Here is a 14,587-nt window from a genome sequence, read left to right as displayed (position 1 = left end):
ATCATCAGGGAACAGCAGGGAGAAGAACTGTGTTTTTCTGAGATGAACACAGCGGGGTCCCCGCCAAAGCCCCCCACCCTCATGGTGCTCCAAGGCTGCGATGAAGTGCTGGACACTGGGACTGGCATGCGGTTGTGTCCCGCGGATCCTCACAAACAGCAACGCGACCCTCCAATTCTTTTTTTAAAAAAACCCCCTTTCTTCGTACCGTGGTACTCAAACAGATTTACGTCCTCCCGCCGCTCCTCTGGGCAGCGCACGGATCCCAAGTGGAACCCCGCCGCCATGCAAATCGTGAGAAAGGGCTCATTAAAAACTCACGCACCCCCAGCCCTGCGGGGAGCGGTGCGGGAGGGCTTCTTCCCGGCTCACGGGAGACCCCCGCCCGGGGTCTGGAGGGAAAGGCGTCCGCGGCCCCTCTCTGCCTGCCTGAGGGCGGCTGGCGCCCCGGCCGCGCCGAGGGGGGCTACGAGGACCCCCGTCTCCTCAGACCGGCGGGGGCGACCCCCGTCTCCTCAGACCGGCGGGGGCGACCCCCCCTCCGCCCTCGAAGCCCTGCCCGGCCCTGAGGAGCGGGCAGGCGGCAGCGCTGGAGCCCCGAGCCCGCGGCTGCGCCTGATCCCGCCAGCCGGCGCCCGGCGGCGGTCCGGGGTGCCGCCGTGCCCGCACCCTCGCACATGCTCACTGGGGCGCCGCGGGAGTCTGGGCATGTGCAGAGCGGGCCGGGCCGCTCGCCGAGCCCGCCGCGCCCCGGGGCTGCGGCCGCCGCCCGCCCGCTGCCAGGTGAAGCCGCGCTAGGTGGGGGCGGAGCGGGGGCAGCCGCTGGCCGGTGGCGGGGCAGGATGAACAGCTCCGACGAGGAGAAGCAGCTGGAGCTCCTCGCCAGCCTGAAGGACCAAGGTAGGGGCGGGCGGCGCCGTGGCCGCCGCCTCCGGCGTTGGAGAGAGCGGCTCCCCCTCCGCGGGCCCGGGCTTTCGGGCGAGGCCGGCGGGAGCGAGGCCGCCGCGGGGCGGCGTGAGGCGGCGTGAGGCGAGGGCTCGGCGCCCGGCGGACGGGGCGCGTCAGGGCGGGCGCGGCCTGCGCCGGCGGGCGGGCTGCCGCGGCCTGGGCGTCCCCCGGCCCGGCCATCGGGTCCCCCTCTCCTTCGCAGGCCCCTCTTCTCTGTCCACGGCGGAGAAGAAGGAGCCTTAAAAAAATAAAATAAACCAGGGGAGTGAAACGTTTTGGCTGTTCCCCTTGCGGGTTCCCCCTCCCAGCCGCCTCGCCTCCCCGCAGGCGCTCTCGGCTGGAGCGGGGCGTCGCGGTGGCCGATGGCGGGTCGGGGTGAGGGCGGGAGGCCGAGGGGCCGTAGCACATGGGCTGTCGCTGCTGTCGACCCCGGACCTTCCCGCCCAGCGTCCAGTCTCGCCTGCGTGCTGGGAACGGGTGCGCAGCTAATGGCTGGCGTTGATGCCCCAGCCGGTGGTACCGGTGAGCCCCGATGTCTGGCCATCTCCAGTGAAACTCCATCTGCCTCGCCGTCTCCCTCTGGAGCTGAGCTTCACGTGGAGCGCCCGGCTGTCGCGTCCCATCTCCCGCTCTGTGTTGCAGGATCCGATACTAACCCAACCCATCAAACACGCTCCGTCCCCCTCTCCGTCAGCATGCAAACTTCCCGCTGATAGCTCGGGGGTCACCCTGATACAAGTTTCTGTAGAGCCTTTGTAGTTCCAGTGTAAATAAAAGGAAGCCCTTGTCCTCTGCTGGTTTGGTTCCCTGTGTGAGTCACTCCCGGTGCTTTTGCAGAAAAGTTCAGTGCTTCAGCTTTGTAGGCGTTCAGCTTTGTGGGTGCGTAGTTTGCCTAGGAAACTAAAACATTGTAATATTACATCTTCTGCAAGAAGGGATAGGGAAAAGGGCTTGGGTGCTCAAAAGGCAGCCCATTTTTTAACTTCCCTGGTCAGTCTATCCCTGAACCAGGTTGGTCCAGCAAAGTGTCTACCTTGTTTAAGTAGGTAGGCAACATCTGAAGAACCACCATTACCATTTGAACTGTGGACATCTGCTTGCAAGCATGCATCAAGTGATGGGCGTGCCTCCTGTCTCACAGCTTCATGAGCAGTAGGTGCAGAGTACCAATGCTCTAATTTGCAGCTGGTAATTCCCGCAGCTGCGTTCTCCTGGTCTCCTGCAAGCCTGGGAGGAGCTGTGTGGAAAGGTCCTGTGGCATAAAGTTGTGTAAAAGAGTGAAATTATGGGGCTGTGATCAGCACCTCTTTTTCTGTCATTCATTCTGGCCATGCATGCGCTCCATCACCTTTGCTGGATAGCAGAAGCTTTTCTTAACCTAATTTCAGCTGGATATTTAGGAACTACTTATGACCTGCTTTGGCACTTCTTTTTTTGGTTGTTCCTGTACGCTCAGCATTGTAAATTCATGATTACCAGCTGCACTGGCTAGATTCTCACTTACAAGGATTTCAATGGGTGTAAAATTCATGGTAATCTTATAGCTGTGTGTTTTGATAATACAGGACCAAAAAATAAGGCTAAAATTCTGAGGTTTTTTGCTGACTGACTGTTTCCCTCCAGTACTGTTGGCTCTAGAGGAGTTGTCTGTGCCAAAAGGACAGTTGCTAAAATGACAATCAGTTTCAAAAAAAGGCAAGTTTGGGTTATTCTTTAGAAAAATCATAGCCTCTTGAAATTGGTTAGACTGGGGCTTCAGTTCCGATGTCTGAAAGTCTTCTGCTCTAGTAGGCTGAGTATCCTTTAATGTCTAATGAAATTTTACGGGACTGCAGGAATTAGTTCAGGGGAAAGTTACTGTAACTTGAGGACTGGCTGTCCCAGATCTCCTTAAGCTGTTGAAATAGAAACTGTACTTGGCAGACCCTGTCCTGTAAGGCACTGTTCTTGGTGGATGTTTGTCCCCAAACGTAGGAGTTGTAATATGTTGCTGTGAGGCTAACAAATGGTTTTTGTAACTGTATGGCTGGTGAGAAAGTTGTTTTATATGGGCAAAAAGTTGTCCAGTGGAAAACTTCTGAAAATACTCTTCTATATGCTGTTTTACCTCTCAAACAATGCAAAAATATGATAGCACACTGTATTTACATTATGTTAACTGGCAAATCTGAGGTGCCCAAAGTAAAGAGTCCAAGTGATGAAAAGGTAACGAGGTACATAAAATTATCCTAACAGTAATGACCTAAATATTGTTATTGTAGGTAAGTTTGTTTGCTTTTCTTTATATACTGTAAGTTTGAATATATAGTTTCCTCTCCATTCTTATTGATAACAAAAAAAGACTGGTTTAGATACTAACAACTTTCCTCAAGTAATTTTAGGATGCTCTGTTAAACAGAGACAGGATAGAAAGAGGAGGAAAAAAAAGTCTCTTAATTTTTCCTCTTTACTGCTTCCAGGTGTAAATAGCAGTATTAGTCTGGAAGTAAATGCAGTTGGTAGAAGGATCTGCTGTCTCTGAATATTTGGGGTAATGGTTGTACATACTTAGCTTGTCTTATCTTTATTGCATTCAAAGTGGCATATTGCTTCAGATTACCGTAACATTGTGGTCTGTAGTCAGATTTCTGAAAAACACCCATTGGTTTGGAGGGGTTCCAGAGAACATTCGTTCAGTAGCCCTTGTTTGGTTTCTCTTTCAGGATGTGTTTTTCTAGGCTTGAGAAACTTGCCTGACAGCAGGTAACTGAACTGGCTGAGAAGTGATACGAAAGGTAGAGGGGAAGGCAAATAGCAGCATACATGGTTGGTTGCTGTCATGTTTCAACTACTGCTTATACCTTTCCTAAACAAGGTCAGTAGGTTGAACCTGAGGCAGGCGTTTTGAGGCTGCCCACTCAATTCTCAGTGGCAGCTGTGACACTGACTGGTGCCTGGGCAATTTCACTTGGCTGTTTGGCAGAGCTCTGAACAGCGACAAGGACACTGAAGCTGTCTGTGTGCAAGATATGCTTATCTTTCACCAATGCTGAATTTTCCAAGTCCTGTGTGTTAGACTCAGATACCTGATACTGATCATTCTTTGGCTTGCTCCATTACCAAGTTTAAGGTGAGCATCATGAAGAAACATGATCTCTATATTGACGATATTTAGGACTTAAAAGTATTATTTAATACTGTGACTAGCTTTCTGAGATGGCTTGGTTTGATAAAGCAGATCCACTATAAATATTAGTATTACCGAACTGTACCCTAAGTGGTATTTCCAGCAGTGCGCATTTCAATTTAACTGGCCCTTATAATTCCCATGGGTAAGACTTAAAATTGAAACAAAACCAAATCAAGTGGGCAAAACCTTGCGTTATTAATGGTTGGTTGTAGAACCTGAGGAACTGTAGCAAACTAACAGCTACATCATAACAGTAGTTGATTCCAGTACATGCCTGGAAGACTGCCTTGTTTGGTTTTATTGGCACTGCTGGTACTTGCCCTTAACGACAGAGTCATCTTCAGCTGTGGTCACTTCTTTGTTCAGTTGAAAACAGGAGTCAGCAACCAAAATGTCTGGAGTTACAAACTAGGTAAAATTGCACTTCATCTGCCACTGTCATAGTCACATTTCTGGTTACTTTGCTAAATTACAGTGGTTAACAACTACTGTTAACTACATATATACTAAACATGTTTATATTGCTTGGATTTTCTTCATCTGTTTTAAAGGTCTTATCTTGCACTGTGTTTGTTGGCTGGATTTAATGAAGTGTGATGATTTCCAGGCTCTAGACCCAAGCACTGTGCCTCTCTATGATTATTTTATTTTATTTTTCAATAAAGGTCTATTTGAAAGTGCCAGAAACTTTGAATAAGGGAATACTGTGTATCTTCTAAACAACAGACTGCCAATCTGGCATAAATATCTCATAGTAGTACTTTTAAAGTATATTGACAAGCTTTTAATGTGATTTGACAAATTTATTCTTCTTTGTGGCAGAGGAGTAATTTTTATGGCCAGAGGAATTCCTTTGTTTAGGGTAGGATATCTTGTTGGCTGCTGCATTCCCTTCTGTAGTCATCTGCTCTATAGGTTATTTCTGCCCCCCTGTGTACGTGTGTATGTGGGTTTTCATACACAGGAATCGTCATTCCCCAGCAGAACCCATCCTGCTTGAACATTTTCTTCATTCATTAGAGTTTAAAAGTGTTTCCCACTTCAATTTCTTGTGTTGAACCATATCTGTTTTTCAGAAACTTGTGAAAGCAAATCTTTTGGTGTGAGCTTAATGGTTGGGCTTTATCAGGCAGTGGTATGTTTAATTTCCCTGTCCAGTTTCCAGGAAGCTGTAAGATGGCAGGATGCAAATTTGAGGTCTCATTAAAAAAAATTCTTCTTACACACTTTTACAGATTTGAGTAAAATCAAAGCATGTGGGAACACAGATGCAGGATCTGACTTACAGTATTTGTACTTAATGCTTACCTTTGTATACTTACATGCATGTTTTTTATTGTTTTATTGTTTATTTTTTTAAGAACTATTTGGTAATTGAATCCTGTAGGTATCAGCTAGTGCAACTGATGTGTGACCCAAAAGCTTGGTTTGGCCATGTAAGCTTTAGGCCTCATAATAGGTTTATATATTCTGACTCAAGATTTGGAGTCATTGTAAAGTGACAGGTGTAATGCCATCGCATACATTCACCTTTACACAAGCCCATAAGCGCTTGTTCCTCAGCTCCATCTCTCTTTCATGGAGGCCCAGGAGATATTAAAAATGCTGCCCAGGCATCAGTTAGAAGTAGTTTGCATGTGGCTGGTGCTGCCGATGCCACACCGTGTCCTATTGAAATAGAGATCACCTGCGTTGAGCAGAAAGGATCTTTGAGCCTAAAACTGGGAACAAGAGAAAAATTGAGCCCTTTTGACCCTTCTTTATACTCTTGACAGCAATTCACAGGTCTTGTGCATGCTGTGCTTGTAGGGAGACCATTGCTATTTGAGAGATGGTTTGTACAACAGACTTGGCCTGACTTCTTATTCCGGGTACGCTGGGATGAGGAGGGTGGTGGCAGCAGCTTCTGGTGCAGTGTTGCTGTCAGGGGTAATTCTCTCTCTAGTAAATATATCCGAACCTGCAAAAAGCCGGGTGTTAGTTTACTTCTACCAACAAGAAATGACTTCATTGGGATAGCTTGTTTCATCTGGAGTGAAGGACTTCTTGCACTGTAAGCTCTTTCTCTTGCCTGTACCAGCAAAGACATGCCTGGTCTGTAGTCTAGAAGAATAAATAGTGGAATGACACTTGCTTCCTTTGACAGCTCTACTTACTTTTTGATTAAATAAGTAGGTTTGAAATGCTGAAGTTGCATTACTCGTTGATTTGTCATGGAAGGGCTCTCAATGTACTTGAAGGCCACCCTGGTTTACAATATAAATGCTAAAGTATATGCATGTAGCATTTTTAAGGTTGGTTTTTTAATTTGTATTTTTTTAATACACAGCTTTAGAAAAGAGATTGGTAAATTTTTTAATAACAGTAGGAAGAGTCTCACCACCTCACTGTGTAAATGAAGGTGTCTTTTCTGTTGTTCACTATGAATTATAGTTGTTATATACTTTTACCCTTTTGACCTTGTTTTACTAATAAGTGCTTTTTAGCCATAATAAGTACCTAATATATAAACCATCCAATTTAGATAATATATATCTTCTGTTAGCAAATTCAGGTTCTTGACTAAAAATCAAAAGAATAAGATATAATTAAAGGAGCTTCTGTATACAAAATAACCTTCTTAATTTAATACAGATAAAGTGCATTGATACATGTTGACAGGACGGTCTTTTCTGGCCAGCTGAGCTGAGGAGTGAGTAGTTGGTGAATGATCATGGTCATGTTATGAAGGAGCATGCTACATTCACTCATGTTGGCTATTTTGTGGTTCGAGTGTTTCACAGTAAGAACAGGGTGGGCTGGAAATATGTTTTAGGTGGGTTAAGAGCTATAGCCCCAAATTTTCTGTTCTTTTCTCCTTTTCCCAGCTTTTTTCTTTCCGTAGCCTTGAAATTAAGTTGTAGTATTGCTTTCAGGCTATATGAAGGTAGCCCGAAGCAAAGCAACATGATTTGGATCCTGATAAATTGTTTATATAATACTGCTGTATATTAGGAATAATTACATTAAGGATAAACTTAAGTTAGTGTCAGACAATGACAGCATCTCAAGAGGTCTCTGGTATGTATTTATTATAGTTCTTCAGGATTCACCGGAGGCTAATGAGTACAACCTAGGCATTTTACTATGGATATATGCTACAATATTCATTCATTGAGAAAAGGATGTATAGTTCTGGAATTTTAGTTGCACCTTTAGTAAAGCATCTTTACTTGTTTGTTTCACTCACCACTAATTTATTGGAAAGAAATATCTTTATTCCACAGTAAATTATATATAGCATAATCTGAATGTAAGAAGTTTTGAGATGCTCAGGTGCTGTTGTCATGTATATTGTGTGAGCACCTTCATAGGTTAAGGTGAAAAAATAGTCCTGTTCCTCAGAGAAGGTTTAGGAAAGTCCTCATACAACAGGATTTATTGCTTGTCAACCTATAAATGAATGATGATGATTTCTCCTAATCTACCAAAGAGGGTTTTAAGGCTAAATAATCTACTTGAGGTTTGGAACATGTAAAGTGTTGTCTAGTGCTGCTGGTAGTAATTGTTCTAGGGTAATTTTAGAGCAAAGAGTTCATTGTCACCTTTATGCCATTTAGCGCTTCAGTGAAGGTTATGTAGACTCTTGACTTTTATTTTTAGATGGCTTCAAAACTTTATCATACATAAAACACTTGAAAAACTTGATATAAAAACTTCCCAATAACACTCCCAATGTTAAAACAAAGAAAAAAATCCACCAACTTTCATCTTCTGCCATTGCAGAGAAGCAGATATACAGCAGAAAATGCGTGTAGTAATTTTTAAATTATTATTTCTGTTTCCAGGTCTGACAAAACTAGCAGTTTCTTCATTAGTTTTAGCGTTTAGTAAATCCATACCCAAAAATCCGAATGATGGGATCTGTATGGGAGCATCATCTAGAGGTTGCCATCCATGAAGAACAATCTTATTTTAAGATATTGGATCCTTACAATGCATTAGCTGTATTCAAGGAAGAAGTAACAGTTTTGCAACGACAGTAAGGGGGTGGGCACGGTAAAAAGGCACTGAAGAAAGTTGCTGCGTGAGTGCAGCATGAAGTAGCTGATGATTTTGTGTTTGCATTCCACGACAAACGTGCTGTGGATTACCATCCACAGTAAAAGAGGAAAGGGCCACCCTGAACAGGCAGTTTAATTCCCAGTCTCACACAGGTGAGCCCTTACTGGGGATTGCTGGAGCGTTGTGTAAGTTCGTATCCTTGTTTTTTGTTAACTTGTTCTTGTATCCATGCCTTAAGGGCTCATGATTCAGAGTTCTAGGTTCACAGAGCATGTGAGGAGAGCTGCAAGGGTGGGGCAAATCTGTATTTACATTTTTCAGTCATTTATAAAATACTGAATAGCAAGTATCAGTTTGCATTAAAGGTGAGCAAACACTAACAGTTTTCAAGTATGAAGAGGCTTGAATTGTGTCTGATGATATAGTCTTCATTTTCCTGCATATAGGATGCTAGAAATCTCTTCCTTTGACTTCCTAAAGGGAATTTTCCTAAAGGGAACAGGGAGTTGGCTTAGAAGTGGAACAGTGATCAAGAAGCATAGCTTTTGTGTTCGTGGTGTAGGAAATATGTTGTTTCACTTTAGGTGCTCTTTCTTAGAGCAACTGCATCAGCGTGGTTTCTTCCCTGTTCATCTACCTGTTGTTTTTTTTCTGCTTCTTGAATATGGAAGATGGGGTCTCAGGGTGGGTAAGGAGAAGTGGGGACAAAGTAAAGGGGTGGATGGGAGACCTTGATTTTACTGGTGTGGGAATGCAGAGCACGTTTTTAAGAAACCTGGTTTTGTTCATTCCACTCTTTAGATACACCTTTTTACTTGGATGAGCAGGAGTGAGGATTTTTCCCATCTGTTTAAATTATCAGATTTCCTGTGAGTTTGCATGTGGACTGTGACTTTGTTTTCAGTGGTTTTATTTAACTTTTTTTCTTTGAGAGCCCTGGAACTTTTTCAACACTTGCTGGTCACAGCAGAGCTGAGATTCTGGCTAAGAGATTTCTAGTGTTCCTTCATTTCCCTTTCTAGGCAGCACAGTTTTGCCATTTCCCCATTGCTGGTCAGGGCGCACAAGGAGCAGAGCCCTGTGTTTTGAGTTACTAGCCCAGGAGCTAATACTGCTGTCTGTACCCCAGACTTCATGTACCTCAGTCATGCATCTCTAAAATGAAGTGACCTTGGAGAAAAGAGGAATTAGGACAATTTGAGTTTTTTACATCTGAGGTACTTGTGTGCTGCTGCTGAGAGTAATAGCCATGCTGAAGGCAAGTAGAACAGTGATGCTGTGGACCTAGCTTTCAGGAGTGAGTTGAATTAGTTTTATTTCAACAGATTTTGAAATGCTGGGGAGTGGGAGAGAAGAGGGATGTCACAACAGTGTAAAGTGTAACTTTATTTGTAACATCTGCTTGTTTGAAAAAGTTTAACTATCTAGAGCTAGAAAGGGCTAGTAGGTTTTCTGGTGGCTAATCTACCAGACTACATGTTCATGTCTTCAGATATAGGGTAAGACATGTTAAGTGTAAGATGAAATTCCAACACCTCTGCTATCATCAGCTGAAAACTATATATTCATACCCTTTATCCAGTTTTAATTAAGTTGGCTTGAAATGAAACCTGTATGCTGGTGTAGCTTCTCTTAGGAAGATACTGAGGGACTGGAATGAGATGCATAGTGATGACAACAGCCCTCATTTTATTCTTGCAGTATGCATCTTGAAGACTGAAGAGTGTTCCTTTCTAGCACTGTTTGTTTCTCTAAGCTTTGGAAGTGTATTCAGCTTCTTTCTAGTGACAATAAAATTTCTATGGTCTCAACAGCCAAACAGCCCACATGGGACAAACTGAAAGAACAATAGAATTGGGAAGTTGTGGCAGTGATGGCACATCCCTAAGGTAGTAAAATAAAAGGTTTAAGAAAGGCACAGAGACATACACAGTAAACTAGAAGTTTAATTGGTAGCTGATCGATTGTTTCTGCATATTATTTACTGGTTTGAAACAGTGGACCTCTAGCATCCTGGAGGTTTATCCCTTCCCTGCTGATCCCTGCAGCTGAGTTCTTCTGTGATCTTGGCTAAATCATACGATCTTTTCATGTCTCCACTGTGGAGTTCAAAGAAAAAAATCTCTCATAGGAGTCTTGTTGGAAGAAAATGTTAATAAATAAATAAATAAGGGTGCTCAGCTACTCTGGAGGTAACAGTATTGCATTAACCATGCTTTCTAGCATTGATCTGTAACCTGAGCCAGTGTGGGTTTAAAATGGTGACTGCAAGCTAGTACATTCACCTTGTAATTTTTGAACTCAATCAATAAGATTGTTTAACTCTCCATTGATCAAAAATTGATTGTTTTGGGAGCCACCAGCTTTTTCAGACACTTTCCAATTACTTGAATTCTAGAAGGATATCCAGTACATCCGTAGGCTATTAATGAAGTTTATGACCCATGTTATTTAAGAAGTCTGTGTAGATAGCCAGAAGAGCTTTAAAATGAATGAAATGGAGAACTAATTTGGGTAAAGGAAGTGTTGCAATATTAACTTTTTTCTTTTTTTTTTTTTCTTGTATAGCTATTGGCGAATATGAAGAGCTTAGAGCAGAAAATAAGAAAACAAAAGAAGAGGTTTGTATCTGTTGATTACTTCTTTAATGCTAAAATGCTAAATATCAGAATACCTTATTGGCTATATCAGGTTGTTGTCTGCTGTTGTGAGTTCAGCTGATTACTTACAAGTAATAAGTATTAGTTGTACCTGTATGTATTAAGGAGCAATGAATGCAACTGCCAGAAGCTATTCTAGCTGTCCCACTCCAGAAAAGTTACTATAAATATATATATATTTTTAAAATGATTGCTGCTGTAGCCAGCTTGCCTATGATTACAATGTGAGCATAGACCAACTCAAGTGTTCAGATATTCTTAGGAAAACTTGTTTCTTTTGGATCTAAGCCTTGTTTTATTACAACTTGATTTGTACAGTGGAACTTACTGAAAAGAAAATAGAGCAAATCCCCTCACCCAGCCCTTCTGAAAATTCAGAATGTAGGAATACGATTTCTGAAGGAATATGAAGTCCCCCCCGCCCCGAAAAAACCCAACCCAATTTTTAATAGGAGAGCAAGATGTGTTATCTCAACTTGCAGAATGGTACTGCAGCATAAAACAGAGTTGCAGCATATCACACATCCTTCTGTGAAATCTGTGTGCGTGTCCAACTTGAAAAGAAGCTTTGAATGTATGGGCTGAACTTCATACGTTACTGCAGGCTTCATTTTTTAATGTTCATAGATACTGGAGTAAGGAGTAATGACCGCTTTCAAGCTTGTTCATTGATGAAGTGTCTTTCTAGTAGTAAAATTAAGCACATTCGGTAAGGTATCCCTTCCCACCTAGGATTCTTGTTCATTCAACACACCTGCTTTCTGCAAGGAAGCCAATGGGAACAGAGAACTCTGAGAGAGATTTGATGGCAGTGTTGTGTTGCATAAATCCATGTCAATGTGCAAAAGGTTTTTAGCAGATATCTGCCAAAAGAAAGTGTGGCCACTAAAAGCCTCTTATCAGTTCTAGATAGTGAGGAAGGCAGAGGAGTCAATGCTACACTGTATTGTAAACAGAAAATTCTCCTTTCTCCATTATTAGTGAGCTGAAGATGCAAGAAACATGTTTGTTTTCAAACCCTGTTAGCTGCCAAGGCATGTAGGTTTAATTTAGCTTTTTGTGAAGTCATTTCTGAAGGGTCACTTTTAGTCCAGTTGTTACAAACGTTGTAATTCAAGGCTGTATTGGGAAGACCATGTCCTTAACTACTTTCTCATTATTAAAGAAAACTTGAAGCTTATCTTCACATTACACTTCAGCAATGATTATGTGTATTTTCACTGAGCTCAGCATATCGTGCTTCACTTGCTCCTACCCACTGACCTCCTTGTCTTTTTTACTGTGCTTGCTGCTGCATTCCCATTCTGCTGTCCTACACCAGAGCCTCAGATATACTGGGAAATCTGTCCTCTATTTTTGCTGTTTGGAAGACTGTGGCAGTTCATCTCCTAGTGTTCAGAAGAAAAGGAGAATGAAACTGAGCTAGACCAAGAGTCTGTCTAGCCCAGTATCCTGTCTCTGACAGCAAGAGAGAGGGAAGAGTGTGAGAGCACGTATAACACCTACAGAGAGTACTCTTCTAGTCTCCAAACCACTTGCAGCCTAGGGATGTCCTCAGCTGCATGTGATTTCAGTGTGTTCTGCCCTCCACAGCTCTCTTCCTTGTATTTGTAACCATTACCCCCAAGCCTGTGCTGATTGTTGGCTTCCATCACATGTGAGGAGTTCCACACCAGGACTGCCTACTGCAGGAAAAATGGGCTCCCCAGCTTCGCCCTGAACCCAAGTCCTGCTAGCTTTGGTGTTTCTTCAACAAAGCTTTCTTGGGGGGTGGTGAAGAGGCTTTTCCTGAGTTCCATTTTTATTTAGAAATTTTTTTTCTTCAAAGTCCAATGAAAAATTTTGTCACCAAAATTGAGATGAAATGAGATGCTCTGAGGTTGTTTCTTGCATTCTGCTCATCTTTCTTCCTTGCTTCTCTCTCTCACAAGGCTTTTTTCCTATAACTGCGTATCTCTAGCCACTCCTATGTGTTACTTCTGAAGGTTGGTATGATGTTTTTCAGAATACTTGCGTAACAACTGAAAATCCTCCAGCCCTGAGCACATGGGGATTACATCCCCAGTCGGCAAATTAGTTAAGCACGTGCTCAGGGTTGGAGGATTTTCAGTTGTTACGCAAGTATTCTCCATCCGAGAACCTCCATCCTGCAAATTGGTGTGCTTGTGTAAGCGGTCCTGCTTAATTGTTTAAGTGCTTGGACTCAAGTGGTTAAGTGTGAGGCCCTAAGTGCATTTCTTCTACAAAAAAAGAATCTACTGATACAGAGTTCATGGTTATGTTTGCTTACAGTGCCAATACTGGAAGAAACTATTCCTCATGTTATTGCAGGGCTGGGTAATCCTGAAAGCTCGTTAGCATCTCTCTAACTTTGTTTCTTAGTTTATGCTTTGCAGGATCAAACCCTATACTGGAGGAAGTATATATAGCACAGGCTATCTCTGTCTGTGGGTCTGGGAAGTTGTGGGTGACTTCTGTTCCAGTTTCTGCCACTGTCTGTCAGTATGAGTGGAAGCAAATGGCTTCCTCTGTATCAATTGTGGTCACATAATTGCATCAAAAGGAGGAAGAGAAGAGAAAATTAATTTTTTTAGAAGACGACTTGCAGACTGTTTGTGGAAAGTAACCACACAGGACTTAGACAGCAGTCTGTATATATGTGCTTTTGATGCGCTTGGTGGAATTTTTTTCTAAGTCACCACTACACTTCTATGGCTCTGAAAGATGAGCTATGTCATGGAGAAATGATCCTAGTTTATATTAGAAACATGGAACTTGGTGGATAATGGGCAGCTAACTTAAGATGTAATTTTAAATTTTGAAAATTTATTCTCTTTGTTCTTTATTTTTTCTTAAGATTAGAAAGTAAGTTGACTTGTACGTAGGTTACTTTGTTCAAAGCACTGCTGCTTAAAAGGATGCTAATAACCATGAAAATTCAGGAGCAAAGTATAAGAACTTTGATCCACAGTGTCTGTTCCTCATTGCTTTGCTTAAACTGCCAATTTGGAGACCTCTGGTGGGGTCTCTGACAAAATTGGTGCAGGCATTTTTTTTTTTTGTTAGTATTTTTAAATACTTTCAAAATTTGGAGCAAAAATTACATTGGCAGACTACTTCTTTTAGGTCATCCTTTTAATTAAGTAGCCGACTAAACATGCATACCAGTCACTCAAAAATAGATAACTAACATTCAGCTGCACATAAATGTAGATAACTTAATATGCAGTTCTGACGTATTCAGAGTCAGATCATGAATAAATATTTGACTACTTGCTAATCAGACAGAAATGACTCTGAGCACTGGTTTTGACAGTGTTTTGTCATGCTGCCAGTAGGGGGGGAAAAAAAAAGGCAAGACAGCTTTCCAAAACAGTAGGTGTAATACTGGATCTCTGATACATCATTCATGGTGTTTGCTCTGTTAAAGCACATGTATAGAGTGGATTATATGTTTTGTCACCAAATGGGAACGGAGAAGGGATTCTGCCTTGATGACATGCTTATTCTTTTTGAAAGTAGAGTATAGCAAATGTCATAGGATACATTTGAGCACTGTACCAAACTCATAATTTTAGAACAAGCATTAAATCTGCATAAATTTCACAATCTGTATAAATGGGAAAGAATGTATCTTGTGTTGCTTAGATGGCTTAATTGACTATATGGCTACTACGTGAACTTCTTGCATCTTAATATCTGGACTGAACAATCTCCTTCTTGTTTTTGCCCTTTGAAGGCCTTTTACTGAAGTCAGTAGGAGCTT

At 42.6% G+C, this 14,587-nt stretch overlaps 1 protein-coding gene across 3 annotated transcripts in view; it reads left to right on the top strand.

Annotated features, from left to right (window-relative positions):
- Positions 1 to 712: 712 nt before the first annotated feature.
- SHTN1 (shootin 1) overlaps positions 713 to 14,587 on the top strand; it is a 66,844-nt gene continuing 52,969 nt past the window's right edge. For 2 of the 3 annotated variants that reach the window (XM_069797068.1, XM_069797067.1), the window contains exons 1-2: positions 715 to 900; positions 10,730 to 10,782. In XM_069797068.1, coding sequence (XP_069653169.1) covers positions 843 to 900; positions 10,730 to 10,782 — 111 coding nt within the window. In that variant the 5' untranslated portion in view covers positions 715 to 842. Of the gene's footprint in view, positions 901 to 10,729; positions 10,783 to 14,587 lie in introns of all 3 variants that reach the window. The other variant, XM_069797070.1, reaches the window with a different exon arrangement.

This window comes from Haliaeetus albicilla, chromosome 11 (assembly GCF_947461875.1).
Source record: "Haliaeetus albicilla chromosome 11, bHalAlb1.1, whole genome shotgun sequence".
Taxonomy (NCBI): domain Eukaryota; kingdom Metazoa; phylum Chordata; class Aves; order Accipitriformes; family Accipitridae; genus Haliaeetus; species Haliaeetus albicilla.
The sequence above is the reverse complement of the archived record's forward strand: the minus strand, read 5'-3'. Positions and strand labels throughout refer to the sequence as shown.